The sequence below is a fragment of the Lichenostomus cassidix genome, chromosome 5 (assembly GCF_008360975.1).
Source record: "Lichenostomus cassidix isolate B80296 chromosome 5, HeHo_3.0, whole genome shotgun sequence".
Taxonomy (NCBI): Eukaryota; Metazoa; Chordata; class Aves; order Passeriformes; family Meliphagidae; genus Lichenostomus; species Lichenostomus cassidix.
The window spans coordinates 16,543,186-16,571,054 of NC_139486.1; the positions used below are offsets into that span (position 1 = coordinate 16,543,186).

The window sequence follows — 27,869 nt, forward strand, 5'->3', positions numbered from 1 at the left end:
CGCCGGCCGGAAGAACTACCGCTCCCGGCGCGCTCGGCGCCGCGACGCCATCTTGCCGCCGGGCGGCTGGGGCGGGGGGCGGCGGCGGCCGAGACATGGCGCTGTTCCCGGCCTTCGCCGGGGCCGCGCAGCCTGGGGAGCCCGCCGCCGGCAGCTCCGAGGGCTCCTCGAGAGGTAAAGTCCTGGGAGAACTGTCTTTCCCTTAGCAGCTCTTCAGCGGCCCTCGGCGCACGCCGCCGTGCTTGGCCGTGCTTGGCCGTGCTTCTCCCGCCGTGGAGCGTCGGCGGGGCGGTGCTGCCGCTCGGCCCGGGCCCGTGGGCCTGTCAGCATCGCCCCCGCAGGCTGCCCAGCGCGGCACCGGCCTGTTTGGTGGTGCTGTTTTTCTTAATGTTTTCTTTTTTTCTCCCCCCCCCCCCCACAACTTTGGATATCTTGAAAAGTATTTTTTCAATTCCTTGCTTATTAAGCCAAATTTTAGTTTTAAAGGACTTTTTTGGAAGGTTACAAGTGAGGTGATTCATTGTATCACATTGGCTATTGTAATTACTGTCTTGCAAGTAATACTGTTATTAAAATAAATAATAATATTAAAGTAAATAGCACTCTCTGGTGTAATGTCAAGCGGTGAAGAAAGTACTACGTTTGTTAATACTGCTGGACAGGATTTGAACTAACCCTTTCGCTTGCCACCCTTAAATCTTCCCTTTCTCTAGACCCCACAGCAAAGAGAAACAAGAGAATTATTTATTTGGGCCAAATTTCTTGTATATTTGCTCCGTGTCAGCATAATGCATTGACTTCTTGTTCTAACCAGTTCTGCATTACCCCTGGTGGCATAACAGTGGTTGATACTCGCTGCCAGTACAGAGATGTTCTAGCTGCGTTCAGGACCCTTTCTGGTAATGTCACTTGGTGTAGGGGGTAGTGAGCATAATCCCAAATTACAGCGTCTAGGAATAGAAGAGCTGCTCTGCCAGGCAGAGATATAGTAAAATTCTCTGGTAATAAGACCTTTTGAAACTCTGGGACTTTAGCCTTTAATTTGTTACGGTTGTCTGTGTCACTGCAGGCCACCTGTTGGGAAGATCAGATTATACAGAAAATATGTAAGACTGACTTTCGGATCCAGATTTCAGTTGTTAGCACTGTTTATGACTTACATTTTGGTATACTGGGAGCGATTTGTGTGAGAGTTATTGACAAAACTGGAACATAATTTGTTTGGTTTATGTTTTCGTAAGTATTGTACTTTGTTGTTGACAACGACTTTTTAACGTAAGTTGTAAAAATTAAATATTAACTCAGAACCACATTTATGGTGGTGTATATCAAATTTCACACATTCAGCTTGTGAAAACCTGAGAACTTGATGTGCAGCTTTGGTATTTCTCTGATAGATGGTTCTCTGCTCAGAGCTGATATAAAGCCAAAGTGCATCATAATACAGAGATCCCAGAGTATTTTGATTGTAATGTTATGTAAAACTGAGTTGTCTTTAGCAGATATTTAGGACTGCTTTATAGCTTTATTGTAAAAGCTGAAGTAATAATGTATATATGTTGATCCTGTTTCATTCTGCCAACCACTCTGCCTCATGCTTTTAAAAACCTTCCTAAACCATGCCTTAGGTGAAAGTGCTGTCTGAAACAGAAGTGCTGCTTACACTTCCTATGTTGCCTCATTGCTGAGTTGCAGCAGCGTCTAGCGTACTGCAATTTTGTATATGCTTTAATACAGGGAAGAAAATTTTTCACATCAACACCACATTTTATAAATACACCTCAAAAATCTCAGGTATAAAGTGACACCCAGTGTATTGCGTGACATATATAGTGAATAACAGCTGTAACTTGCTTATGTGGTTGTCAGGTGTATGAATTTATGTAACTCCTGTGTGGTTTATTATTTAATAATAACAGACTTATCCACAAGAAGCATTTTGGTATTTCATGGGAAATACTAAATACAGTATTTCTGAGAAGTAATTGTAACTTTAGGATAGTTCCTAATTCATCTCTTACAGGACTGAAATAAGAAATTAACTTATTGTTGCATGACACTTTCCCCAGCAGAGGGAATAATTATTTTGATAGGCAAGTGAAATCTTGGTTGGATGTTATTCGGCTTAAGACTTTCTCCTTTAAGTTCATCATGGTTTTGGAAGAATGCTTTGTTTTAGATGTACAGATTTAAAATCATAGACACATCCTTAAAAGGAAGGCATATATGCCAGGGTGGATTAATTGGAAGTCATTAGTAGATTTTTATCATATTTTAAAAAGGCAAGTGAGGATTGCAGTTTTAAGGTTTCAGTTTTTATTCTAATTTTACATTCATATATCCAAACTATTTTCTTGAAAGGAAAAAGAATTCTTACATTGATGTGCAACGAAGTATAATAGTGCATTTGCCTTAGGTTTGGTAATTCTAATTGCCAGGTATAAGGTCACAGTATTATGAATATTATACAGCTGTAATTTTATTTTCAGTCTCCATCCTGTTTTGGTGAGCTGAAAAATGGTGCATGGTGTTGCTCTGCAGCATATTGGCTGGGCTGGTCATAGGAGAACTGTTTTGGTCCTGACAGTGCCACAAATTGTGTATTCTCCTATGCTCGGAGGTGGAGGTTCAAGATGAGCCAGGGAGGTGACCCTTCATCATGGGGCCTTTTGTAAAGGGGGCAGACTCTTGGGAAACACAGACTGGAGCTTTGCTTGTTATATGTACTTCTTGATGTGTTCAACTTAGTTTAACAAACTGTTTTGCAGCCTGCTCTGCTTTAAATCCTTTTGTGGACAACAGCTCAGGGACATAAGACAGAGGAAAGCTTTTCACACCCAAATTCTATTTCTGAAAGAAGTACTTTGGAAGGAAGAGAGGTGTATGGCTTGACAGACAATGAGTTCATGCTGTTTAAGGAGTAGAGGTCAGTGTAGTCAAGAGCACAAAGGCAAGACTGTGACAGGAAGAACAGTGAGGCAAAAGTGATTGCAAAGAGCATGGAAGAGAGGCAGGGAGACCAAATTTGTTCCTTTTGTTATCTCTATCTGCGTGGCACTGGAGTGGCTGCTGTTAAATTCTGTACTTAGGTGAAGTAACTTTTGTTGTTTAATAACTAAGAAATTTCACATGCTTAGAAGAATTCTAGAAATGAAATCTCTGTGAAAATTGTTATAAAACTTTTAATATCAATGAAATTGTGACAAAAAATTTCCCTTCCACATCCTGTCAGTGTCTGATCTTCTCTGGTAACTGAAAAGCAGAGATCTAGATGCAGAATGCTTAATGCTGACTAATGTATCAAAATTAGCATCAAACTAATCTATCAAAATTAGCTTTCTTTCACACTGTTGAAAAGTCTAATGATATTTCAGTGGTTGGAGAGCTGAGAATCCAGTGACATGTTTTGGCCATGTATGAAACACTTGAGTATTCTCACCAGTAATGTATGTCCCTATCAATAAAATTGTGTTGAGAATATTTTCCACACAGTCAGTAAAGTACACTTTTGTTAGTTTGTATAAGTTGTATTTCATTCCTTAACTACACCTTTTGTTTAATTATGCCTTTCTGTAAATTTTTCGATTTCACTTTTTATGTAAATATTTCTATTAGATATTGTATATAGTATACTAAAATTAATGTATATTATAATTAACATATAATAGTAAATATATTATGATATAGTAGATGATCTTATACATATAGAAGACATTTATATGGTATATAAATATAAAGTTAAAAACTTTTAATTATAAAAATGAATATTGGATGGATTATTTTATGTGTAGAGCTGTGTATTAAGCATGGAATCTGCTTTCCATATGAACTGAATGGAAATTTCACTGACTGCTTTCCAATATGCTCAATTATTACACGTCCTAGTGACACTTTGTGTGAATTTAGCTGTCTGCTGACAAGATTAATCCCCAACTTAAAAAAGCACAGCAAGCTAGTTTTTACTGATCTCACTTTTTTTTACCTGCAGAATTAGACTGGCTGAGTAACCCAAGCTTCTCTGCAGAAGATGCACTATTACTGCACCAGTGCACTACAGAAGTCACCAATCTCATTCCTGAAAAGTCACCATTAATAAGGTAGACTGTACTTCAATGTCTTTTAAAATAGCCTCTTTCTTTTGTCCTGCTTATCTTTTATTATATGAGACCAAATTCAGGGACCAAAAGCTGCTTTTCTGTCTTCTGTTCATTGTTGAAAAAAGCCTGAACTGAGTAATGTATGAAAGTATGAATAATGGTTCTATGTCTTTTAACTTAAAATAATGTGAAATTGTACTTGTGGAATTACATTCCCATTTCCTTTTTCTCAGAGCTGCATTTAAATGATTATTATTTTGGAATTGAGAGGGAACTGAGCAATCATGATTCTTCATTAGCTTTTGAATGTCTTAAGTGACCTTTGAAATAATGTGAAGATTAAGCATTATTTTTGTGATTTCTCTGTGGAAACCAGAGAAATGAGCCATTTCACAGTTGCGTTTTTTACATTTTAAAAACAGTTGACAATGAACAGTGAGCTAATGAAAAATATAGTTGTTATTTAATGCAGATTTATATCACTTTCACTGTATATGTTACTGCTACCTTCTCAAAAAAAACCAAGGAAAATAAAGGTAAAGAGTAAAATGTTTTGAACTGTCTTGCGATATTCTTTAATAGTTTTACTGTTTAGCTGTATGTATATATATATGGATGTATATACTTTTTTCCAAGCAGGACTACTTCAAGATCTGAGTTGTCAGAGGAGAGTGATACAGACAAGAGTCTGAAACAGGCAAGTAAGAAAAGGAAAAAGAAAAAGAAAAAGCATCATCACAATAAGAAGGCAAAAAAGAAGACCAGAGGGGACTCCAGTAGCAGCGAATCGGATGTGGGCACTAAGCATATCAAGGACAAAGGAAGTGACAGAAAGAGTGAAAAGGAAGCAGCAGCAAAGTATGTATATATTAATACTATGCAAGATGCAAATTTATTGTGTTCTTGTGCTTTTCTCTTCAACTGAATTTTTTACCACTGGTTGATTGTCTTTTTCTAAGCTTTATATGACTAGACCTGCCTTCAAAGCAAGGGAAACAGATTTAGAACCACTTGCTTAATCATATTGAAAAACTGACTAAAATATTCAGTGAAGTATAGCTGTGCAGATCAAAGCATGGTATGGTGGTTATGAAATAAATATTTAAAGTAACGTAGAGGCTTATGCTTAGTTTTTGTAAGCATCGTTTCACAGATCTTTTGTGAGGATTTAGAGAGGGATTGCATTCAACATTCTTAATTAGTGCAGAATTCTTTATATACAGCTTGGTTTACCTTGTAATGTAGCTTCCTCCTCACAGAGTTAACATTTCCTTTTTCTCATTTTAAGAGAAAGTTTGTTGTATGGTTTAATATTCCTTTTATATCCAGTCATTTATTACTCTGTTTGCTTCATACTTTCTGCTTGTAATACATCTATATGGGTATTTGAACAATGGAGATTGTTTTGTTAAATCTTGTTAATTCCAGAAGCTCTAAAGTACTGTGTAATTAGTGGAGATGTCTTTTTTTATGGAACAAGAAAATAGGTATGTAGTGACTATCATGATCTTTGAGCACTGAAAGAGGTTCTGTGAATGCAGTGAGTATCCAAGTTGGGCATACCTAGCTGTGCTTTCCTCAGGCCGTTGGGTTTTTAACATTTCAAAGTGGCCCTATCCAGTTGACACTGAGAGTCACCCTTTCCTGGTTCTCACCATGTTTGCTAGTTTGAGCAGCCATTTTGCCTGTGTCTCCGATTCCCTAGTTCCTGTGTTTTCTTTGGCACCTAATTCACCACACTGCAGCTACTCCTGTGCTTAGAGTGAGGATTTGGTGACATTGAGGAATTGTTGTTATAATTGGTGCAGTCTGCGTAGTCTTTAAATTTTCCCCAATTTACTACTTTTCTCGAGGCAGTTGAATCAGGAGCTGAAAGCATAGGCTCGTGGCCATGTGTCTATGCCAAAGTAATGCTGTTTCCCTGTGGAAGAGTGGCAGTACCACTGTAGGTGTGGTCTGATACCTTTAGCCACACTTGGCTTCTCTGTTAGGAGAACTTTTTTGTTGGCTTGTGGTAGCTAAGACTTACTTCACTGTGAGGAAGGACAGTAAAAATTACTTGGGTGCTAAACCAATTCTGCATTGTCCCATCACTCATCCTTGCTGTAAGGGTACCTGGGAGTGGTTCATAAGCTGTTTGCTAGGTTTGGCCAGCCAGTCAGTGCTTTGCCCAAAGAAAAGTGTTGAAGTTCTTTTATGGTGTCTGTTTTTACTGCTTGCCATAAATTTTTGATGCTGAGAGAATGTTGAATTTTCAAAAGACTGGTTTTGAAACCTGAACCACAAAACTGCTCTGAATGTGAGAAGTCTTGTGAAGTTTTAGAGAACTTTTCAAGACTCCAAAACTCACGTATTTGTACTATGAATTCAGACTGGAAACTCATAGTTGTCTACAGCTCAGAGGCAGGTGGCAATTTCCACTTAAATTGATTTGTATAACTGTAATACATAAACCACTTTGATACACAGTTTTATCAAGTGCATGGGTATAGTTCCTGCTAGTCAGCACAATACTCTTACAGATTATCCTTTTTTTCCTTAATTGTAGCATCTTATCAAGACAAAAGTAAATTTTGAAAGTAGTAGTATGTGGCTTTTGGATTATAGCATGCAAAGCAATTGATTAGATTGATGGGGTTAAATATGGTTATTACCTTTCATAATCATAAATTAAGTTGGAAGTGCAAGGACCTTTTGTGTTTTGATTTGATTGTTCTATCAGTATATTTCTAATTGGTTTTCTTGAAGTGTGGGATTGACTTTGCAAGAGTGGATCATGTACTATATCTTTGAATAAGTTAAATTATTATGAACTACAGATATGTAATGTTTGCTGGATTATGTAAATGCTGAATATGTGCACAAATGCTTAGAATATCCTTCTCCTTTTGTGCAGTCTAGGTAAGAAAGCATCAGATGTTCCCAGCAGTCGCTCCATTTGGCTTGATGATATCCAGGCTCCCTCAGCAGCCACCTTCCGAATAGACAAGAAACCAGACCCTGCAAACTGGGCCTACAAATCCCTGTATCGAGGGGATATAGCAAGGTATGGATTGTTGGTTTCTGTTGGCATCCAGACTATCACACAGTCACTTGAGATACTTTTATAGAGAAGATGAGAAAAGATAGCTGAATAGCTTATTTCAATATTTGACTTGCTCTTGGGCCAGTGTCAGTCACCCTCCAGAACATTTCCGTGCATTTATACAGAAGCCCATCCAAAGCAGCCTACACTTGGCTTGTGCATTATGTATGTACACTTATTTCTTGATTTTCTCAGGAAAATGGTTTACTGTGTATGCAAAAACACTGTATATAATTACTTGTGGAGGAGGGAGAATTTATAGGTTATATTTTTGTAGCATTATATACCTTTGCAATAAATTTGCCTGGTTACAATTCATTTCAATTTTCTATCACCTTTAGACTGTCAGCTATCTTCTGAGATGAAAAGTATTATTTCAGCACTGCACATCACTATATCTGCCACTGAAATTACATTGTTGGTAATGTAATTCAAACATTACATGGTATTTTTCTGAAGATGGTATTTTTCTGTCTTAATCCATAGGATTATCATGGCCTTTATGAACGTGGCCTCTCTTTTTCTCTTCACACCCCTCTCCACTTGTTGGCATATAAAATGGACAGAGGCTTAGGGATGCAGAAGGAAATTACTGAACTGAACTATTTGTGTCTCATTTCAAGTTTAAAATAATCTAATCTAAGTAACCCTAAAAAATGTCTGTTTTTTCTCCAGCTTTGTCTGCCTGGCTTAAAATGATAGAAAAAAAGGTTTTCCTCTGCTTGCGTAGGACATACATTGTTCAACTTAGAGGAGGCTTAGTATGATATTAAAAGTGTGATGGCACTGAAAGAATTTATAAATTGAAGTCTTAAATAAGCAGAAAGTTACCAAGTTCTTAAACTTTTGAAGGTCTGTGCATACATTATTTGGGTCAATTTGAATAGAAGTATTTCTTTCAAAAAGGAGATACCTTTTCTAATGTGTATTTTAGAAGATGTTTAATTGTATTTTCTCTTCCAAGATATAAAAGGAAAGGAGACTCCTGTCTTGGTGTAGATGCAAAGAAACAGTGTATAATTTGGGACAGTTCTTCATCAAAAAGGAAGCAAGTACAGAGTCGACCTGAGCGCTACTTCACAAAGAGCAATGTGAAGATGCTGAACACAGATGGGATTCTTGTTTGTAATAAAAACTCTCCATCTGACTCACATGCTTTTATACCAGTTTCCCAAGTGGAAACTGATGATTCTTCTGACACAACAGAAGTAAATCCTCTTGGGATTTATGATCCTTCAACTAGTGTGTGGCTACAAGGAAAAGGGTGCAAGAGTACAGACAATGAATCTGTAAATACACAGCAAACAAGTCAAGAGCCTGGGATAAACATGAACTCCATTCTAATGACGAAAGTGGAAGAACATAACAAGAAAGTCAGAGAAAACCCAAGAGATATTAATGCTTGGATGGAATTTATTTCTTTTCAGGTATGTATTCTAACAGACCTTGTTGCTTATTATAAGTAATAAATACATGATCATTATATTGTAGTTTCGTTTGTTTAGAACTGTATATCTTCTGCTGGTGAAGAATGAGCTGTTAACTCATCTTCACAAATGTCAGCATTGTTGTGATTCTAGTGGTCATTCTTCCTAAGGTTGTAATGATGTCTCTTTTTGTTTTAAGGATGAATTAATGGGAGGACCTAGCCCTTATGCCAGTAAGGGAGAGCAGGAGTCAAGAAGAAAATCACTCAAGTTAATCTTGGAAAAGAAACTGGCTATTTTAGAGAGGGCAATTGAAAGCAATCCAAGTAATGTTGATCTGAAACTTGCCAGGCTGAAGCTTTGCACAGAATTCTGGGAACCACCAGCTGTGATCAAAGAATGGCAGAAGCTAATTTTTTTACATCCCAATAATCCAGAGATGTGGAAGAAATACCTTCTGTTCTGTCAAAGTCAGTTCACTACCTTTTCTGTTTCAAAGATCAACAGTCTCTATGGAAAATGTTTGACAACATTGGCAGCCGTACAGGATGGCAGCATGGTATCCCATCCTCTGCTGCCTGGCACAGAAGAGGCTATGCTGGGTAAGGTTTTTTCTGTTACATATTATGGTCAGATTAGTCTAACTCCATTAAGAACAGATTTTCTATGTATTGCATGAAGCTTTTCTTCTCTTCAAAATGCCTTGCATCCTGATTTCTTAGCTGAGAATTAAAGCAGATACTCCAACCAAATATGGATAGAGCAGATCCTTCTATTCCCCAGGAGAGTTTATGATACAACATCCAGTAAAGTCTAATGTGCTGAGTGGTTTATAGTACAATGTCAAGACTGGAGAATCACAGCCAACAGCCAGGAGATGTACTTTTATGAAAGGAAGACTGGTGGAAAAACAACCATCTCTTTTTCAAAAGTTTCCAGCTGATTACTTTAATCCAAAACAGAAAAGGAGCCTGGCAAATCTGATGTGAAATTTTTCCTTAGAATCGTGGTTTGTAGGTGGAGAATTCAAAACTGTAATACCATCTGATCGTGCCTTTTGTATTTATTCTATGTATACATCTACCACTTTATAATTTATTATATAATTATCCCTGGAAGGAAAGTAAGTCAGATAGTTAGGATGCTGGAGTGTGTTCAGGGAAGAAATGTTCATGCTCAGTTCTGGCATAGTCCTTAAATTTATTTGGAGCTGAATTACTTAACCTGTCCCATTTCACTTTCGCTGCTCTGCCTTGGCATGTCATTGTGATTATTAATCTGTGAGTACACTGAGGAGGGGAAGTATTAGTGTCACCATGAATATTTTTGCCCTGGGTTTTTTCCTTTTAAAATTTGTTTTCAATCAAAAAGAGACTATTATGGAGGAGGACTATTATGGACTATTATATTTTTTTCATTTGCGTCATAGTCCAAGAAACCTCTTGTTTTTATCCAGTCCTGGAATTCCTGTTGGAGCAGTGATGCTATCTGTTATGCAATATCTGGATTTATAGATTGAGATGCTGGATTTCCAAATAAGTTTCAGGTGTTCAGTTCTCATATGGTCTTTGGCTGATTCATCTTGGATCAAGCACTGGAAAAAGTGCTGCAAAGAGAAAATGGTTTACTGGTCAATGGATATTGTACAGCCCAATAGCTTCTAATTGGTTTGCTGTCTCTGATTTCCAATATTTCAGTCACTTTATACACTAACCATGATGAATGATTCTCAGGACAAATGTTTTATTCAGAATCTGGTTTTGGAATTTAGAAGGCTTTTCTTTCATTTTGTTTCCCTGCACATATTTGAACATAGGGGACTCATGAAATCCTGTTTTATCAGCTGCTATGAGAATTTTTTTTTCAAATAGAATTCCTTTAGCAAGTTAACTACTATTACATTTATGTTTTTCTAAATACTTTTTTGCTGGCAATATCTGTAGATAGGTTAAAATGAAAATGAACTCAACTTCATGAGTGGAACAGAAACACAAATAACTTCTTGTTGTTCTGTCTTAAGCCAATAGTGATTTGTTTATGAATACACTCAAGTATTTTCTTTTTCCCTTTCAGAATTCAAATGACCAGAGTAGAGAAATTTCCACTGGGAGACTTTTTGAGATTTATTAGTGACTCAACTATGTAATTCTTGGGCTGAGTTTTAATTGACAGTGTACTAGGAAGATTACCAAATTGTTGGTTAAGATAAATACACAGAATATTTCACAAATAAATTATGATGTGAGTAGCAGTGTAGGTGTACATTAGGCTTGTATCTTCAACCTTTGACCTTTGCTAAGGACAAAGTATAAGAACTCTAGTTTTAAATAGTGGGGGACTGTGCCATCTAGTGTTCAGTTCAGTATGCAGTACTGTCTACTTGGAAATAGGTGAGTGATTCTTTAAAGTAGTTAAAAAGTAGTCAAAAATTTTAAAAAGGTAAAACTGATTTTAAAATTATATATCAGCCTTTATGTACATTTTGAGATAAAAATTTATAATACTTCAAATTTACTAGGAACTGTTAAAGCAGAAGAATGTAAAACATTCTTAATTTTTGCTGTGTAAAGGGAGTCCTGTTTTTCAAATTATACCTACTGGGTTGGGGAGAAACATCCTTACATTCTAGGTCAGTTCAGTTGCAGAAGTGTCTTAGTCTCGTGGACTGAATTAAGTATGTATTCATGCTGTTTTCAGTCTTTGCCACAAAGAAAATGCTGATCTTTGCATTTCTACAAATACCTTTTTGGTTTTTATTATGCAGAAAATTTTATGCTATAATTTATTTTTGGCACCAGTTTGGCAGCAAATCCTGATGAGACATTCTCTGCATTCAGAATATTTTAAGTGAAGTTCATCTCTGAAGCTGAGACTAGGAAAGAACAATTTTTTCAGTGTCAGTTGGACACTGCCTAAATTGGTTAAAATACTTGGGAAGATTGTATTATATACTTAATCATTGTTTTAGTTATTCAAAAATCTTCAGAAATTTCAGAGTCTTTGTTAGCAGGAATAACCATTGGCTTTGCAGAAAAAAATTGGATTAAATGCCTAATTTATATTAGGTATATTCTAGGTGAATTCAGGTTTTTATAGGCATACAACTGATGTACATCTAAATTGATGTAAAAGGAGTAAATAATTTCCCATGTATTAAATATGAGATGATTATTAAGAGCAGTTGATGCTAACCTATGTTGTTGCGTTTGTCTAGACACCTAAATATTTGGATTGTTTAAAACCCTCCAAAGCCAATGTGTTTAGTGAAGGAACCAGTAGTATTTGAAAAACTTTTACTGTTTTCCAAGCTGTCAGTAGTTTATTCAGGTCTTTGTGGGCTTGAGGTTTTTTTGCAAGTCGATGATGATTTAAAGCAATTTGAACAGCCTCTGTTTTGTTAAGATTGGAATGTAATTTGGAGTGATTGAATATCACTGAAATGTCCTTGAGCAGCCTCAAAATAGAGGTATTCATAATACCTGTTACTCTTTCATTTAAGACTCTTGTTGCAAAATGTGAATAGAAACTCTGGGACTTTACTTCCCTTTTTAAGCTGAGACTGAGGCTCAATGGGTGCTACAGATATGGCAGTGGTTAGACAAATAATTTGTTGAAGAGCAAGGGATAGGGCTCTTCCCTACCTTTAAGCAGTAATACTTAGACCAAAAGACTAGACTTCTCTTAACTCAGGTCTTACATGAAGGGAAGGAAAAAAGGAATGACAGTTGGAATGAAAATTATATATTGCCAACATATTGTCAATATAAATATCTCATGAAAAACTGAGGCAAAAAGGATTTTTTATTGTTATCACCTACTGTGTGCATTGTGATAACGCCCAGCATCTTCAGAGAGGGCTATTACCCACTGACAGATGTTGGATACACTGAAGTTCAGACAATTTTGTCTTAACTTTTCCATCAATAAGGACAGTGTATGTATGGCATGAATAAAAATAATCTCTTTGGCACATTTAGCGTGGGCAGTCTTAAAGTTAATGAGGCTGTGATAATTTTGACATGCATTTATGCTAGTTACTCCCCATGTTTTGGATTTTGATACTGTTCCAAAATGATTATGTTCTACAGCACTCAGAGTATGTATTCTTATATTTGTGGGCTGTAATAAAATTCTTCACAACAAGATTTGAAATACTAAAATTTTATTTTCTTCTCTTTACAGCTATATTTATTCAGCAATGCCACTTTCTGAGACAGGCTGGCCATTCTGAGAAAGCAGTATCTTTGTTTCAGGCTCTGATTGACTTCACCTTCTTTAAACCTGACAGTGTAAAAGATCTGCCAACAAAGGGACAGGTAGCAATTTCCATTTAAATGGGTGTGTTTCTTTATGTATTACAGAGAATGCTGTACCAGAAAAATGTTGATGAATTTTTAAGGACATAGGGAAATACTGTGGATAACAACTTACTTAAAGGTTCTTCAACGTGATGCTTGCATTGAAAAAGGGCTTTTGGGTCCTCTGGAGCTACAGGCCAAAGGGCTGCTTCTCCTGTCTATCATAAAAGTATGCTAACCAGTTGTTTCATGTCTTTTTTAATAATTAAAGATGGAAAAAAATGGAGCTAATTGACCGATGTCTGCATTCAGTTAGCCCTACTTAATTTCCCCCAAAATGCTGTTGTTTTGTTACTGTTGATGGAGAGAGCTAATAGGACATAAAATCTTTCCATTCTAGACAGGTATTGTGAAAGTTTTTTAGGTTCTGTTACCTATTTCCATTAATTTGGTGGCTACATTAGGAACACCTTCATGCTTTCAAGTACCCTTTATTCAACCCATGAGATTCTGTTCTTACAATGGTAAATGCTGAAGTACTAAATCACTTTTTCTCTTCATTTGTTCAGGAGAATATTGCGCATGCACCCCACTAATAATAAGGAAGTTCATATGTAGATGCCAGTAGCATCATCCCACTGAACTGTTAGGAGCTGTTTCTTTTTTAATGAGTGGTAGAGAGGCCACCATTTAGGCAGCTGGGCTACTCTAGAGGATAAAAATTGAATTTGCTTCTGTTGCCTCACCGTCTTCCCCAGAAACCACAACCAAGGCTCCAGTTCTTGCTCTTTTAGTTAATGCTGTTACCCATAAATAGAGCAATCTTACAGGTTAAAAACCAGTGGTGTCTTCTTAAAGAGCTGAAATTTAGAGTTCAGTCATAGCGTTCAGTCAGGATTTGGTGTAGTTGCACAGATACACAGTTATAGTTCAGTAATTTGAAAAACTGCATGATTATCTGTAGTATTTAAAAAGCTTAGAGCAGGGTGAGAAGGAACCTCGATTCAAAAGGACAGTGTTTAGGTTGGAAAGTGCAGTTCTTGAAAAAAGGGAAATGCCTGATTTACAGCTGATCACATATTCTGCTGTCTTACAGAAGTGTTATGACTCAGTCTGGAATTACTTGTTTCCGTACTGTTTTCACAGTTCACTTTCTCGCTTGCATCAAAGAATAAATCCATGAGGGGCAGACTTAGATTTTGCAGTTGCTGTAAGCCCTGAATTTTCTGATGTGTTGATGCTTGATTTTTCTTGGAGTAAATTTTATTGCTAACAGTCACCTCTCAACGTCCAAGCCAGGGGTTGGTACGCAGCAGAAGCATATAATAGGAGAGAGATGGTCATTAGAGCTAAGGATACACAAAGCAGAAGAGGAATTGATGACTGTAGAGACGACTGATTGCATACAGGCAGTGACAAAGTCACAAAGACTAGAAACCTTCTGTTTCACTGGAAAGTGCCCTGACCTTGTTGACACCCTTAAACCTGAACGATGAAAGTCCTTACTGATCTTTTAATCTTGTCCTTAGTCCAGTCATATTTATGTGCAACTGTAACATTTTGATTTGACTGCAGGTGTGTGATTGAGTTATCATTCCATTAGCCAAATTCTTCATGGTCCCATGGAAGTTAGGGAGGAGGGGAGTTTTGGGTTCTGAAAGTGACACCTTGGGGGCTTTGGATCTTTATCCTTGAATGATCCATAAAGGACTGTAGGCACAAAAATGTTTTGCATTCTTTAAAGCCTAATGCCTTTTGAAACAATCTTTATTTTCACAAGAAGAGCTGATGACAGTCCATATGTGCCACAGGCATAACTGGAACACTCAATTGTTCCTGCTGAATCTTAAGCAGCATCTAATGAAGTCTTCAGATACATTAATTACACCCAGATGGGTGCTTGTAGGGTCTGGAAAACCTAAGTTAACACAGATGATGTCTGTACAACAGCAAAAATTATTTTTCTATATGTTTTGTTTTGGTTGATCCTGTTGAAAACAATAGGTGGAATTCTTTGAACCCTTTTGGGATAGTGGAGAACCACGAATTGGAGAAAAAGGAGCAAGAGGCTGGAAAGCATGGATGCACCAACAAGAAAAGGGTGGCTGGGTTACTCTTAAGCCTGGTATGTGTGTGTCAATATGTGTAGCTGTATGTGCATATGCTCTCCTAAACATTTTGATTAGAATTATATAATCTGATTCTTGTAATGTGTTTGCATACAAGTTTTAAAAAATATTTACTGAACTCCAGATAATGCATATCACACTTCCCAGGGAATAGCATGTTTTGAATGTTCTCTGTATGATATTGTTTATGGAACATTGTTGTCCTTCCTACAGTGAGAATTAAGGAAGAGGATGGCATATCCTCCACTTCATGCTGAAAAGGCTAAAGGTGTGACTACTTGGTGGAGATTCATGCCCATCAAAAATGAAAGGAAGCTACTTCCCTTAAGACCCTTCCATCATATTAGTAGATGAGGTGGGATTATATTATTAGATGATAGTTGCCTAAAGGATACCTAGATTTATGATTCTATTTCTACAATCAGATTCCAGTTTCTTAAGCAAAGGGATAGTAAAAATAGGAGGAAAACCTTTCCTTTCCCTTTGTGATGCAGAAAATGAAGTAATTGCGTCTTCGCTTGGCTGGAGTGCTTCTGGATGAGCAGGGATGGAAAAAAATGCTCCCTGCTGCTTAGCTTCAACTTGTCTTGTGGTCTTCATCACTTTCCTTCATGTCAAGGACTATTTCTCAAGTAGATAAAGCTTGCTGAGAAGGAGGAGGAGGATGGAATGTGTCTGACCAAAGATGAGTGGTCTTTGTTTTTGCTGCTCCTGCTGCTGTAGCAGCTCTGAAGCAAGTTTGGGCCTGCTTTTAGTAAACAAAGGAACTGAAAGACATTTATGTGCCTCTCTTGTCCCTGGATTAAGATGGAATTTCCTTGACCCTTAACTGATGTCAGCAGTTTTATTTCTGATGGCTCTAGACATATTGTTCACAAATTGAGAGGACTTAAGTATAGAGAAGAGAACCACCACCAGTCTTGGGCAGACCTGGTATACACCAGTGCTTTCCTCATATGTGTCAACCCCTAAAGTTCAGGTGCAATCTACAATTGAGTGTGATCATTATAAACTCATTTTTCCTCAAGCTTTGATTAGATTGTGGAAATGCTGTCTTTTTTCATAGAGTTGCTGACTAAAGGAGATACTATTGATCACAAAAATATAGAGAAAGTAAAAATCCTGCAACCACCTGTTTGTTTTACCAGAAATTTAAGAAGTACTGGAATTGGGTGAGACACTCCCAGTTAATGGCAGATGTCAGGATCAAGAATTTGGAGGTGGTGTAGAAATGGCTTGATTTTTGTAATGCAGGTAACCATTAAATTTTGAGGGTTATTTTTTTCCTCAGCAATAAAGAAGAAGAATCTCTACAAGCTTTCCCTTTGCCTATAGGTGCTCATCAGTTTCTCCATAGAATTAATATATTAATTTATAATTTATAAATTTATTTATAACATACGTTAATATATTGCTGTCAGAGCAAAAATATAGTAATTTTATCCAATAGTCAAGAAAGATTATCATAAAAGTGTGATATGGTTAAGCACTTCCTTTCTTATGTATCTATAACTAGATGGGTTGTTTCAACGGCATGTAAGTGAAAATTAGGAAAATACCACTTACTATAAAGCAACATGGTCAAGCTTGTTTTGCAATGTTTAATATTAAAGTACCAGTTTTTACGTACAGTGGTTTTCTCAAAATGTTTTATGCATACGAATATTCATAGAGCATACTTTTATGCCCAGGTATGAAGTGAAGAATCTAAATTGCACAAAAAGATGACTGACTCTTGGCTGTTGCTTGCAAATTGCTGTTGATAAAAGTGGTCCGTAGCCTGTCAGTGCTTTCTTTTCTCCTTTGTGAAAAAGTTTAAGGGATGACACTGATTCACAGCTTCTAAAAGTTTGGAAGCTACCTACCTTCCTATTCTTGCAGAGCTGGTGTCAGAACACAGAACTGTGATGTGGAAATTCTCAGCTTTGTCTTGTGTCTAGTTTTATTAACACTGTTCTTATTTCCATTGTTAAAGTAGTTAAATTGTATGTCATGTCTGGCCTTTGGATTCAGTGGGTTAATTTTTCTTTAATAATTTTGTATGTGTATTTTGATTTGATTTCAGATGATGATGATGATGAAGAGATAGATGAGGATGAAGAAATAAAAGATAAAACTCTCCCCAAGTGGCATATTTGGTTGGATATTGAATATTCCCGTGAAGCAAGGCATTGGTTGCCTTGGAGGCCAGACAAAACCAAAAAGGAAACTGAAGAAGATTGTGAAGATCCAGAAAGACAGGTCAGTGTGATATAATAGAACAAGGGGAGATGATAAGATTATCCTTTAATTTGAATTCATTGCCAGTGGATATTTTAGAAGAGTAATACTTTTTTTTGAGAAAAGGTATTTTCTTTGTTTGAACCTCAAAATTTGCCTCAGGTTTTATGCTGAGACTTCTGAAATCCATGCAAAGCTTATGGTAAACTTTGGAAAGTCTGCAGGCGAATAGCCTGTCTTTGTTGTTCAGTGATGCCTGTCGTCTGTTGGGAGAAATCTCACAAAAATATGTGCTTAAGATATGTGCATAAAATAAACAAAGGTTCCATTGCCTTCAAGTCAGATAGTTGGATATTTTTCATTCCTTGGGAAATAGGTCAAGTTAGACATTGATTTTCAAATAAGAATGTGTTAAATGGCCTATGCAATAAAGTCTTCCAGAGCTTCATTGTGTAAGTTTTCTGTGGAAATCTTTGTTGCTCACAGGCAGTGAAATCTCTTGATGGCAAATTCACAGTCTGACTGGAAAAAGATTGCTTTTTGAACTTGCCTGTTTTTAATTTGAACAACACTCTGATACTCTGATAGAAATTTTATATTTCTAAAATCCTATTGATCTGAAAAGGTTCTTTAATTACATAAATTACAGATTTGCTGCTTTTATTTGATTACATAAATTAATGGAGTTTGTTTTAATTTGGATTTTTTTTAGGTGTTATTTGATGATCTTGGACCATCTTTAATTCGTCTTTCTAATCCAAAGCTTCAGCATCAGCTATTGTACTCTTTTTTGCAATTCCTGGGAGTTCCATGTACAAGTAGACTCTTTCCTCCTGGTCTCTATATTGCCATGGATGAAAATAACATCTTTGACAGTGTGCTTTATGATGATAAACCGCTGACTTCTGTTGATTTTCCACTTTCTGGATTCAACAGTATTGGTCATATGGATTCGATGTCACGAGGGAGACACCAGATAGGCCACTGTAAAGAAGGAGAGGAGTTCATACAGAATGTGATCCATGTTCTGTTCCAGTTATTTACAGGAAAGGAAAAATCTAACCTGGCTGTTTGTTGGCTACAGTATGAAATATATAAGGTAATGAGGAGTCTGCATATAATCACTTCTGTGATGTGTTGCTTTCTTTTATATTAATGTTTATATTGAATTAAAATAAATATTGATGAAAGTTGTCTTGAAGGACTAAGTATTCAAATCAGGAAATGCCACTTAAGATGGCACAGAGGGTAGAAAAAAGCAAACAAAACCCCCTCTTTTTAGTACCTGTTACATAGTGGTATACATGTAGCAAGCTATTCTTTGAAGTTTTGGATAAATATTATTGTATGATACATTGTATGCTGGACAGGAATGGCTACAAGGGATTTTTTTGCAGCACAAATGAGTCAAGTACTCCTAAGTGGATAATCCCTGATACTGTAAGAGGCACCTAATCAAGAAACTTTCTGCTTCCCATTCAAGTTACATTTGTGTTCTTGAAGGATATAACATTGTATCACTTGCCCCAACCCTGGCAGTGTTCAAGGCCAGGTTTAGATAAGGCCTTGAACTGCCTTGGCTAGTGGGACATGTCCCTGCCCACAGCAGGAGGGGTTTTAGATGATCTTTGGGGTGCCTTCCAACCCTTAATATTCTGTGATTCTCTGCATATGGATTTATTGAAGTAAAACTGCTCTAATAAATGCCCACAGAAGGGCAGAGGTTCCAGGTTGTCTTCCTAATTCTTAAGAAAGTTTGATATTATGTTTCCTTATGGGTAAGCTTACTGTCTCTTACCTCAACACCACCTGACCAGAAGATCTCATGACCTTCCCATCCAATATCCACTTTTGTCAGCATGTTGCCTGCATATTGTCATAACCTACATCATTTATTTTCATTTTCTCAGCCATTACAGGTTAGCAGCTGTGTGTTTGAGCAGTTGGCCTTTTAAAAGAGTGAAGTTTGATATTATTACTTAATGTCAGCAACAGGAGTGAGAATGATAAGCCATTTTAATTTGACTATGTTGGAAGGAGCTAACAACAGGCAGTTGTGACAATACTACTCTGTAGCAACAGATCTGGCTGGTGGTGAAATATGGAACAATATGCAAACAAAACACAGTAATGAAAGAAAAAATTGCTGTGAGGTTTTTTTTTCTCCTTTCTTCTTCAACCCCTCCCAAAATATGCTGTGTTTATTTTCCCGTGCAGGTAGTTCAGTGTCTCCAAGCAAAAAAGAAAAAGAAGCTAAAAGCACAAGGGAGGAGGAGTAAAAAGCTGGCCAAGAATTTCCTTAAAGCACCTGACAACCGAAACAACCTTTGTCTCTGGAAACTGTATGCCTACCTAGAATGGCTGCTTGGTAACACAGATGATGCCAGGAAGGTGTTTGACACGGCACTTTGCACTGCAGGGACAGGAGGATTGAAGAGTGCCCAGCTCTGCAGCCTCAGCCTGCTTTATGCTCAGCTGGAAGTGGAACTGCTAGAAAGTATAGAAGGAGCTGTTATGTCACGTGCTGTTCATATATTGACCAAATTGACTGAAAATGGTCCATATGTGCCCTATAGTGGACAAGTATTACCTGTGAATGTCTTGAAAGCTCGTAAAACATATGAACATGCACTGCAAGATTATTTAAGTAAAACACCAGTTTTTGATCAAAATCAGGTCAATGATACTGATCAGCTGGTTAACCTGGTTGGTTGTTATGCATTGTTCCAGTATTTGACTGTTGGGATTGATGCTGCAGTATTAATATATACACAGGCTTCAGAAAAACTTGAAGCTTCTGGTTCACAGAAATGTGAAAATACTGGAGAGGATTTTGGTATTCTAAAATTTCCCACTGCTCTTGAAGCTGTCACACTGCTGCATACAAATTTACTGAGATTCCACATGAAAATCAGTGTTTATCCTTTGAATCCTCTGCGAGAGGCACTAACAGAGGCTCTGAAACGGTATCCTAGCAACCAAGCTCTTTGGAGGTCATACATCCACATCCAAAGGAAGTCTCACAGTGCTAGCAAAGCACGAAGATTTTTTGATAGTGTCACAAGGTCTACTAACTCTTTAGAGCCATGGCTGTTTGCAATCCAAGCAGAGCAGATGAGAAAAAAACTCACAGAGAAAGTCCAGAGGTAATACATTGCAGCTCCTTACAATTACGCTTTTTTGAATCTGTCTAATCACTTAACAGAGGAGAGAAAATGCTATCACAGTTCTCATTTTGCAAATGAAGAAGCTGTAGCTAGAGGTTTTTTGTTCAAGGCTGAACAGGGAGTCAGTGGCAGAGTCTTGAATAGAATTGAAGCCCTAGGTGATACCCTTATGTCCTTTCTACTGAGCCAGATTATATGTTGCTTTGATTACTTGCTACTGGCATCAGGATAATACGCATTTCTTTAAGGAATTTTTAAATAACTAAGTCTGCTTAGATGGCCAGAAAGACACTGTGGGCTTAGAAACTGCTGCATTTTAGTACTACAGCAATAATGAGCATAATACAGAGCTATGCTGCAGTTTCTGTCTGAGCTGGCTGCCCTACTTTACTCCTGAATCACAGAATACAGTTGTGGCAGATCTGTTTCCATAGTGAGTCCTTGAGAGTTTAGTTTTCATGTGGGGCTGTTGCTAGGTAGAAGAGGCTGGAAATTCCATAAATTCACAGTGGTCTGGGCTCAGATTTTTTGCTTCTGAGAAAGGAGAAAAGGGTAGGAGATATGGGGAACAAAGTATGTGTTCATTCTTAGAGCTTAGTCACTTAATTGTTGTCCTGTCATTGTGTGAAGCTACCTGTCCACTGCTACCTACATATCTCCAATGACATCGACAGCTTGGTTGTTTGTGTCTGCACATAGCAACAGATTTCTAGGAAAGAGTTACCTGGAGGTTTTACATAGCTGTAAGCTCACAATATTCACACTTGGTGAAATTGCGTAATTTTCAGTATTCTTTTGAAATGACAGTGCACCCACTGCTTTGATTGCTGCAGTATGGCAACAGGCATTCAGATATGATAGTAACATTCCTGAGCCATCAGTCTATGTCATCCTAAATTGTAATAAGAATTCTACAGCTACCAAATGTGGAGGATTGTAATTTGATGTACTGTTAATTACAGATTAACATTATGACATGATGATAGGTTTTCATGATTGTTACTGGGAACTGAAAATTGTGTAATGATGACTTTCTCTGTGATATTGAGTTCCTTTCCAGATTGTTCACTGCTAGCATAGCCTTTCCTACAGATTATATTTATAAGGGATGAGTTGCATGTTGCAAGAGCAGAGCTGAACTGCTGCAACAGGGAGATAAGTGGCCTGCAAGTGATGCATGAAACTAATGTTTTGTGATGTTGTGACAAAATGTCTGTGCTATATCTGACTATTTCATATTCTGGTTTGTATTTCTGCTGAAGTGCATGGAATTCAGATGAAAAAAGAAGGGTAAAACAGGAACATGTGTAAGTCAGTGTTAGGTACAAGGCTTCAAATGTCTGACTCCATGTAGAGTAGGTTACATAATTTTCCTTTGTGGCTAAGGTTAAGATGAAAGGAAAAATTACTTTGAAGACACCTGAAAAAAGGGGACAAGTTAGGAGCCAAGTGTTAATAGTGAGTGGGACAAGCTCACTTGTAAGTGGGGCAGGCTAAGAGAGCATTCACAGACAAATGATGTTTCCATGAGTGCTTGTCTGTTTCTTCAAGCTCAAGCAAACATAGGCCAGTCTTTTTCAGCTGTAGAAGGAAATCAGTGCTTTGGTGAAAAATACATACCTGCTTTTGTATTCTGCCTGGAACTTAGGGGATTTGAATCTCTGGGTGAAAATCAGTATTGCAATAGTGGTTGAGATCCAGAGTTGTAATTTTGACCTTGATCAAGAGCAAGTGTATGACCTTACAAAAGTGAGGGGTAAATTTGAACAAACTTGCCTGGGCACCAGAAAATATGCTGATCCAGACTTGAATTTCTTTTGAGCTGCTATGCCAAGCTTAGAATCATAAATAATCTTGAGTGTAAACTAAGATGTTTTAAGCTCATATGATAGTGGATTATATTCAAAGAGAAATTATTTTTGAACATGCTAGATGAATTTTCACAAAAATACTTAATTTTTTTTACTAATTTTCCTATTTAGAAATGTGTTGATTACATTAGTAAGTGCTAAAAATCTGGTTTATAACATTAAGTTTGTAGCAAGAATTACAAAAACCTGGCTATATACTGTGCTGTGAACAGAGACAGTACATCATTTTTTACCCTTTCTTACCCAGATATGGTCCCTTGGCTTGGGTCTAAAAGACTTATTTCTTCTCTTCTCTGTGTTTCAGGGCAGATGTTGGTGAAATACATTGTACTATTCCTGAAACTGGATTAACAAATCGGATTATAGCTCTATTTGAACATGCAGTTCAGAGTGAAAATGGCACCCACTGTCCACTGCTATGGAGAATGTATTTGAACTTTATGGTATGAAGAAGAGTATCAGTTTTATTTTGTTTTACCAGATTTGGAATTCTCACAAACGCAGCTGGAATACTGCTTAGGAAAATGAGTACTAAATGCTGCCATGCCTCTGTGATTTGCAAAGTTATATATTTAGATTGCACTGCTCCTTATTGCTGGGAACATTAAGGAAAAGGTAATGCACATGGATTAGGAATAATAGCTTCTGACAGTGTAGTCTTAATGTAGATGCAGACAAGTCATTGTGTTTGTCATCTTACATAGATAAAAAGTATGTCATAAGATATCAATAGATGCAAAGCTGCCTTCCAGCTGAGTAGATCCCAGCATATATTAGTGCAGGAACTTGCACTTCCTGTTGAACTTTGAGGTTCCTGTCAGCTGATTTCTTCATCCCATTGCCATCTCTGGATGGCAACATAACCCTCGGGTGTATCAGCCACTCGTCTCAGTTTTGTGTTATCTGCAGGCTTGCTGAGGGTGTACTGTGCACCATTAACAAAGATGTTCAATGAGATTGATCCCCCAATAGTGTCCCCAGGGGTACTGCTAGTCACTGACCTGCAGCTAGGCATGTTTCATGGATCACCACCCCCTGGGCCCAGACTTTGACACAGTTTTCAATACGTCTTACTGTCTGTGCATTCAGTTCTTTTGTCAGCTGCTTATTTAGTAGGCTCTGATAGGAAACAGTATCAGAGGCCTTAATGAAGTCCATATAGACAATGTCCACTGCTGTCCCCTCAGCCACCAGGCCATTTCATCATGGCAGGTTACTGAGTTGGTCAGTCGTGACTTTTAGTGAATTCACACTGCTGCTGATTTTCTTTTCATTTAAGTGCCTGGAAATGGTTTCCAGGTTTAGCTGCTCCATCAGCCTCCCGGGGTGTAAGGTGAGGCTGACCAGCCTGTAGTTCTCCAGGTGTTCCTTTCTCCCCTTCTTGAAAGTAGGAGTGATGTTTTACTTTCTGCAGTCTTTGGATGCTTCTCCCAGTTGGCTGTGATCAGTCAAAGATTGTCAAGAGTGACCTCTCAGTGACATCTGCCAGCTCCCTCAACACTTGAGGTGCAATCCACATGCAAAATAAATGCATGATAGGCAAAATATAGCTATAGTTTCTATAACTTGTCTTCAGTTTTGACAGTCTTTTGAATCTTAAAAGCTGCATATAAAAGTTAGGTTAACTGGCATTGCAGTTTAATGCTGAAAAGCAATAATGTTTGTTTCTTCCATAGTTCCCCATGAAAGTACATAAATAAAATCAACTTCATATAGTCAGCTTTGCCATCTTAGTTTTCATGCTTCTCCAAAGTACAATATGGAAGATGAAAACACAAAAGTAATGACTTTCATTCCCCAGTGTTACTCCTCTGTTCATGTCCCCTGGGGTAATAAGTTGTCAGAGGGGGATCAGCAGTCAGAAGGCTGTGAAATACAGAGGCAGGGGAAGGAGAGATCTTGTTTTGTCTCTTGTGTGGGACTGTTAACTGTGACCATTTCTACACAAACATGTGGTTGTAAATATTTTATACAACTTTGCATGTAGGAATGTACAACTGAATTACTGTTAGTCTTTACAAACTAATAATGACACCCCAGTATGCACAAATGCTAAAGATCACCCATTATGTATTTTATGACTAATGATCACTCACAAAGATACCTTTTTCACAAGAATGAGGAGTATTTACTGGATGCTAGTAAGATGGAGGAAAATACTATTGCAGTAATAGCTTGAAATAACATTGTTTAGAGAAGCAAAATCAATTAGAAACATTAAAATTTTCAGATATAGTCATAGAAAAGTTGAGATTGTTCAGTATTACCCTAAGTTCTGTAGATCTCTGTTTTCTCTCTGCTGATGAAACATGGATCAGGGAAGTGGACAGTGATGTGGGCTGGAATATGTCTGAACTGCCTGGCTCAAAGGCTTGTATTCAGCAGTGTGAACTCCTGCTGCAGGCCAGCCACTGGTGCTGTACCAGGGATTGATACTGGGACCAGTGCCTTCAACATCTGGATGGTGAGAGTCTGTACCATCTGCAAGCTTGCAGCTGATACAAAATCAAAAGCACCAAAGTTCTTGGCCAGTCCAGGTTCCTTTTGAACAGCTGAGAGCCATGAAAACGAGTAAGGGAGCATGAGTTGTACAGGGAGAGGCTTGTGCTCATTCATATTGTAGAAGTGAAGGCTCCTGGAAGATAATGATAGAAATATCTCATGAGAGGGTGGGAAGACACCAGAATCTTCTCAGTGCTGCCTAGTGACAGGACAAGAGGCAATAGCCACAAGTTGAAATATATAAAATTCCATTTAAATGTGATAAAAAGCTTTTTTACTGTAAGGGTGGTGAAACACTGGAATCGATTGTCCAGAAGTTACATAGTCTCCAACCGTGGAGATACTGAAAACCCAACTGGGTGTGGTTCTGAGCAGCCTGCTTTTGCTGACCCTGCTTTGATCAGAGGGTGTGGAGCAGATGGTCCCCAGAGCTCCTTTCCAATGCCTGCAATTCTGTGAAAAACACAAAGGCAGGGCACTACTGAAAGCTTTTTGCAGAGCTGCAAAAGAATTTCTGAATTTTAAGAATTGACAAGGGAACTTTCTGATTTTTTGTAGCAGCAGTACTGATGTAGTCAGAATAAAAGAAAACATAAACTCAGGATCAAAGATTTCTTCTCCAAAGATCACAAAATATTTAGTATATTTCAGTATTTTGAAATTAGTACTTTTTTAAAAATTTGCTTTTAAATCCCATTTGTTAAGTGTTTTTTAAAGTATCTCAATTCAAAATATTTTTTCACAGGAGATTGTAATTATTTCTACCTGTAACTGGGATGACTAAAGCTAAGGAGACTGTTCAGTACTCTCACCTCTGCTGCCTTTCTGTTTCTAAACTTCATCCTAGCTGTGTGCTCTGTACTTGTATCACATAGTTAAAAGGGTGCTTTGAGAAGTTTTAACTCCTTCCAGACAGTTGCTAATTTTTCATATCCATTTTTGTATGGAAGGAGGTTCAGCTTTACCAAACTTCTGCTGAATAAGAACATGTATGGACATGATCTGTTCAGTGCACCTCCACTGTACAAAAGATGCTCTTTGCAGTAAGTGTGTAGCATATCAGGTGAAGCTTTGGTTAATGATTTGCACTGCTGAGTATTATTGTCAAATCTAGGCAAAGACACTGACTTTAACTTTTTCTCTTCCTTGTGTTACAAGTAAAGCCATGAAACTCCTTTAAGGTATCTGAAGAGTGTCACCAGTGTAACCTCACAAATTGCATAGCTACCACAATATATAGTAAAAAGGATTTCTCAGCAGAACATTGAGCTTTTCAGCAACCATTTCTTGGTCTCAGAAGTAATTGTTCCAGTATTTTGGCTATCACTGTACTGAAGTATGAACTTTTTTTATCACACAGGCTTCACTAGGAAAAAAAGAAAAAAGTAAAGGATTGTTTTATAAAGCACTTCAAAACTGTCCTTGGGCAAAGGTAAGCACAGGAAACAGGTAAACTTGTCATTGTACTTTAATTTTTCAGTTTCTGTATTTGAGAAATAGAAGTTAGACTTTAGTAGTTGTAAGAAAATATATGCAACTGAAAGGAGAGGTTTCTGAGGGAGTAATGTTAGGATTTTCTGCAAATAAATGCATCTTAAATGGAAACATGGGCATTAAGTGCTGTTTATGTTTCAGGACAGAAAGATGTTGCATTGAGGCACAGCAGTAATAAATCCTGTGTGATCTAAAAATGATTGAGTCTTTCAGACTGTTTTGTCATGAACAAGGCTGTATCAGAAATACACAGCCAAATAAAAATGCATTTATGTAATAATGCATAAAATTACGGAGGAGAACCTGCAGCTCCTCAGGTAACTTCTGTATATGCTGCAAATGCTCCAGTGCCTCTTGATGTCCATTTTATCTTTTTGAATAAAGTTTTTTAGTAAGAGTTGAAGAGGATTTGATTAAATATCTACATGGCTGTCACTGTAGAAATACTAATTCTGTTCCTATTACTTTAAAGAGTATGTAATATTTCCTATGTTCTTGCTGCAGAGTTGTCGTTATCTACCTACTTCTTTATACTATGTTTCTTGCATTGATAGAAAGGTAGCACAGAAACCGTTCTTGTTGTCTTTCCAGGTACTCTATATGGATGCAGTGGAGTATTTCCCTGATGATCTGCAAGAGACTCTTGATCTAATGACTGAAAAGGAATTGAGAGTGCGGGTACCTATGGAAGAGCTGGATCTACTAATAGAGATATAAAAGAACACTGTAGCAGAGTGGAGAAAGTACAGAAGCTACTTCCAAAGCTAACAATTAGATCCATCTCTTTTCATACAGGAACTCTGTTGGGATTTGGGTACTATGTACTTGATTTTTTTTGTTGTTGTTAAATCTTTTATATAAATTGCTATCAAAATGGAGTTCTAGTACCTGCAAGTATTCTACAATCAAGGACTGAATTTTGCCCACAAAAATAGATCCATTTCCCTAAAGTATTGCTGGCTTCCACAGAAGAATATCCTCTTTAAATAGCCTCCTGTTGAATGTTGCCCGCATTTCTTATTCTATTGTTTGAAATTACATTCCCTAGGGTTCAGCAGAGGTTCAGTACATGCCAACTATGGCTTGGTGAGCAGCACAGGAAATAAACATCTGCCAAATGGATGCTCTACTATCCTCCAGTTGGCAGACTTCAGTAATTTCCTTCAGTTTGGTATGCATGTGTATATATAACTACCAAGTCAAACAGCCATTACATCTGTACATACACTGTGAGTAAAATCTTGGTTTGAGCAGGCACCTATTTTGGTATGCTTTGACAGATGACCATTTTAATACAAATATTTATGAAAAATATACTTGAATATTTGAAAATTCAAAAGTAACTTGTTTTTTATTTATTAATAAAACTCTAGTGCTTTGAAAATGAAAATGTGTCCATAATGCATCTCTAAGCAGCTCACTTTCAAACAAGTTTTTGTAATGGATTACTTGCCTTTGACCCAAATCCAGGCAATTGTCATAAGAAAAGCAGAGGTTTAATCTGCATTTGATTCTCATGAAGGCATAGTCTTCTATGATTGTTTAAAAAGCAGTTTTTATTCCAAAAGACTTCAGGCAA

The 27,869-nt window shown here is 37.4% G+C and overlaps 1 protein-coding gene across 2 annotated transcripts; it reads left to right on the forward strand.

Annotated features, from left to right (window-relative positions):
* On the forward strand, positions 1–27,680 carry NRDE2 (NRDE-2, necessary for RNA interference, domain containing). Of its 2 annotated transcripts, XM_085061568.1 has the most exons (14): positions 2–174; positions 3,989–4,097; positions 4,737–4,955; positions 6,994–7,143; positions 8,147–8,609; positions 8,809–9,211; positions 12,792–12,925; positions 14,912–15,032; positions 17,102–17,277; positions 17,969–18,355; positions 19,474–20,402; positions 22,599–22,737; positions 26,157–26,228; positions 26,882–27,680. In XM_085061568.1, exons 1-14 carry the CDS (start codon positions 96–98, stop codon positions 27,005–27,007), a joined length of 3,507 nt encoding a protein of 1,168 aa, XP_084917694.1. In that variant the 5' UTR covers positions 2–95; the 3' UTR covers positions 27,008–27,680. The 2 variants fall into 2 exon arrangements, with proteins under 2 accessions (XP_084917695.1, XP_084917694.1); XM_085061569.1 differs by lacking the exons at positions 12,792–12,925; positions 14,912–15,032 and having other exon boundaries at positions 1–174.
* The last annotated feature ends 189 nt before the right edge of the window (positions 27,681–27,869 follow it).

Bases quoted from the DNA above. Each gene is read 5' to 3' on its own strand.
- NRDE2 (XM_085061568.1), top strand. From the start codon at position 96: ATGGCGCTGTTCCCGGCCTTCGCCGGGGCCGCGCAGCCTGGGGAGCCC. The intron at 4,098-4,736 runs GTAGACTGTACT...TTTTCCAAGCAG, and splicing joins GAAAAGTCACCATTAATAAG to GACTACTTCAAGATCTGAGT. The intron at 18,356-19,473 runs GTAATGAGGAGT...TTTCCCGTGCAG, and splicing joins TACAGTATGAAATATATAAG to GTAGTTCAGTGTCTCCAAGC.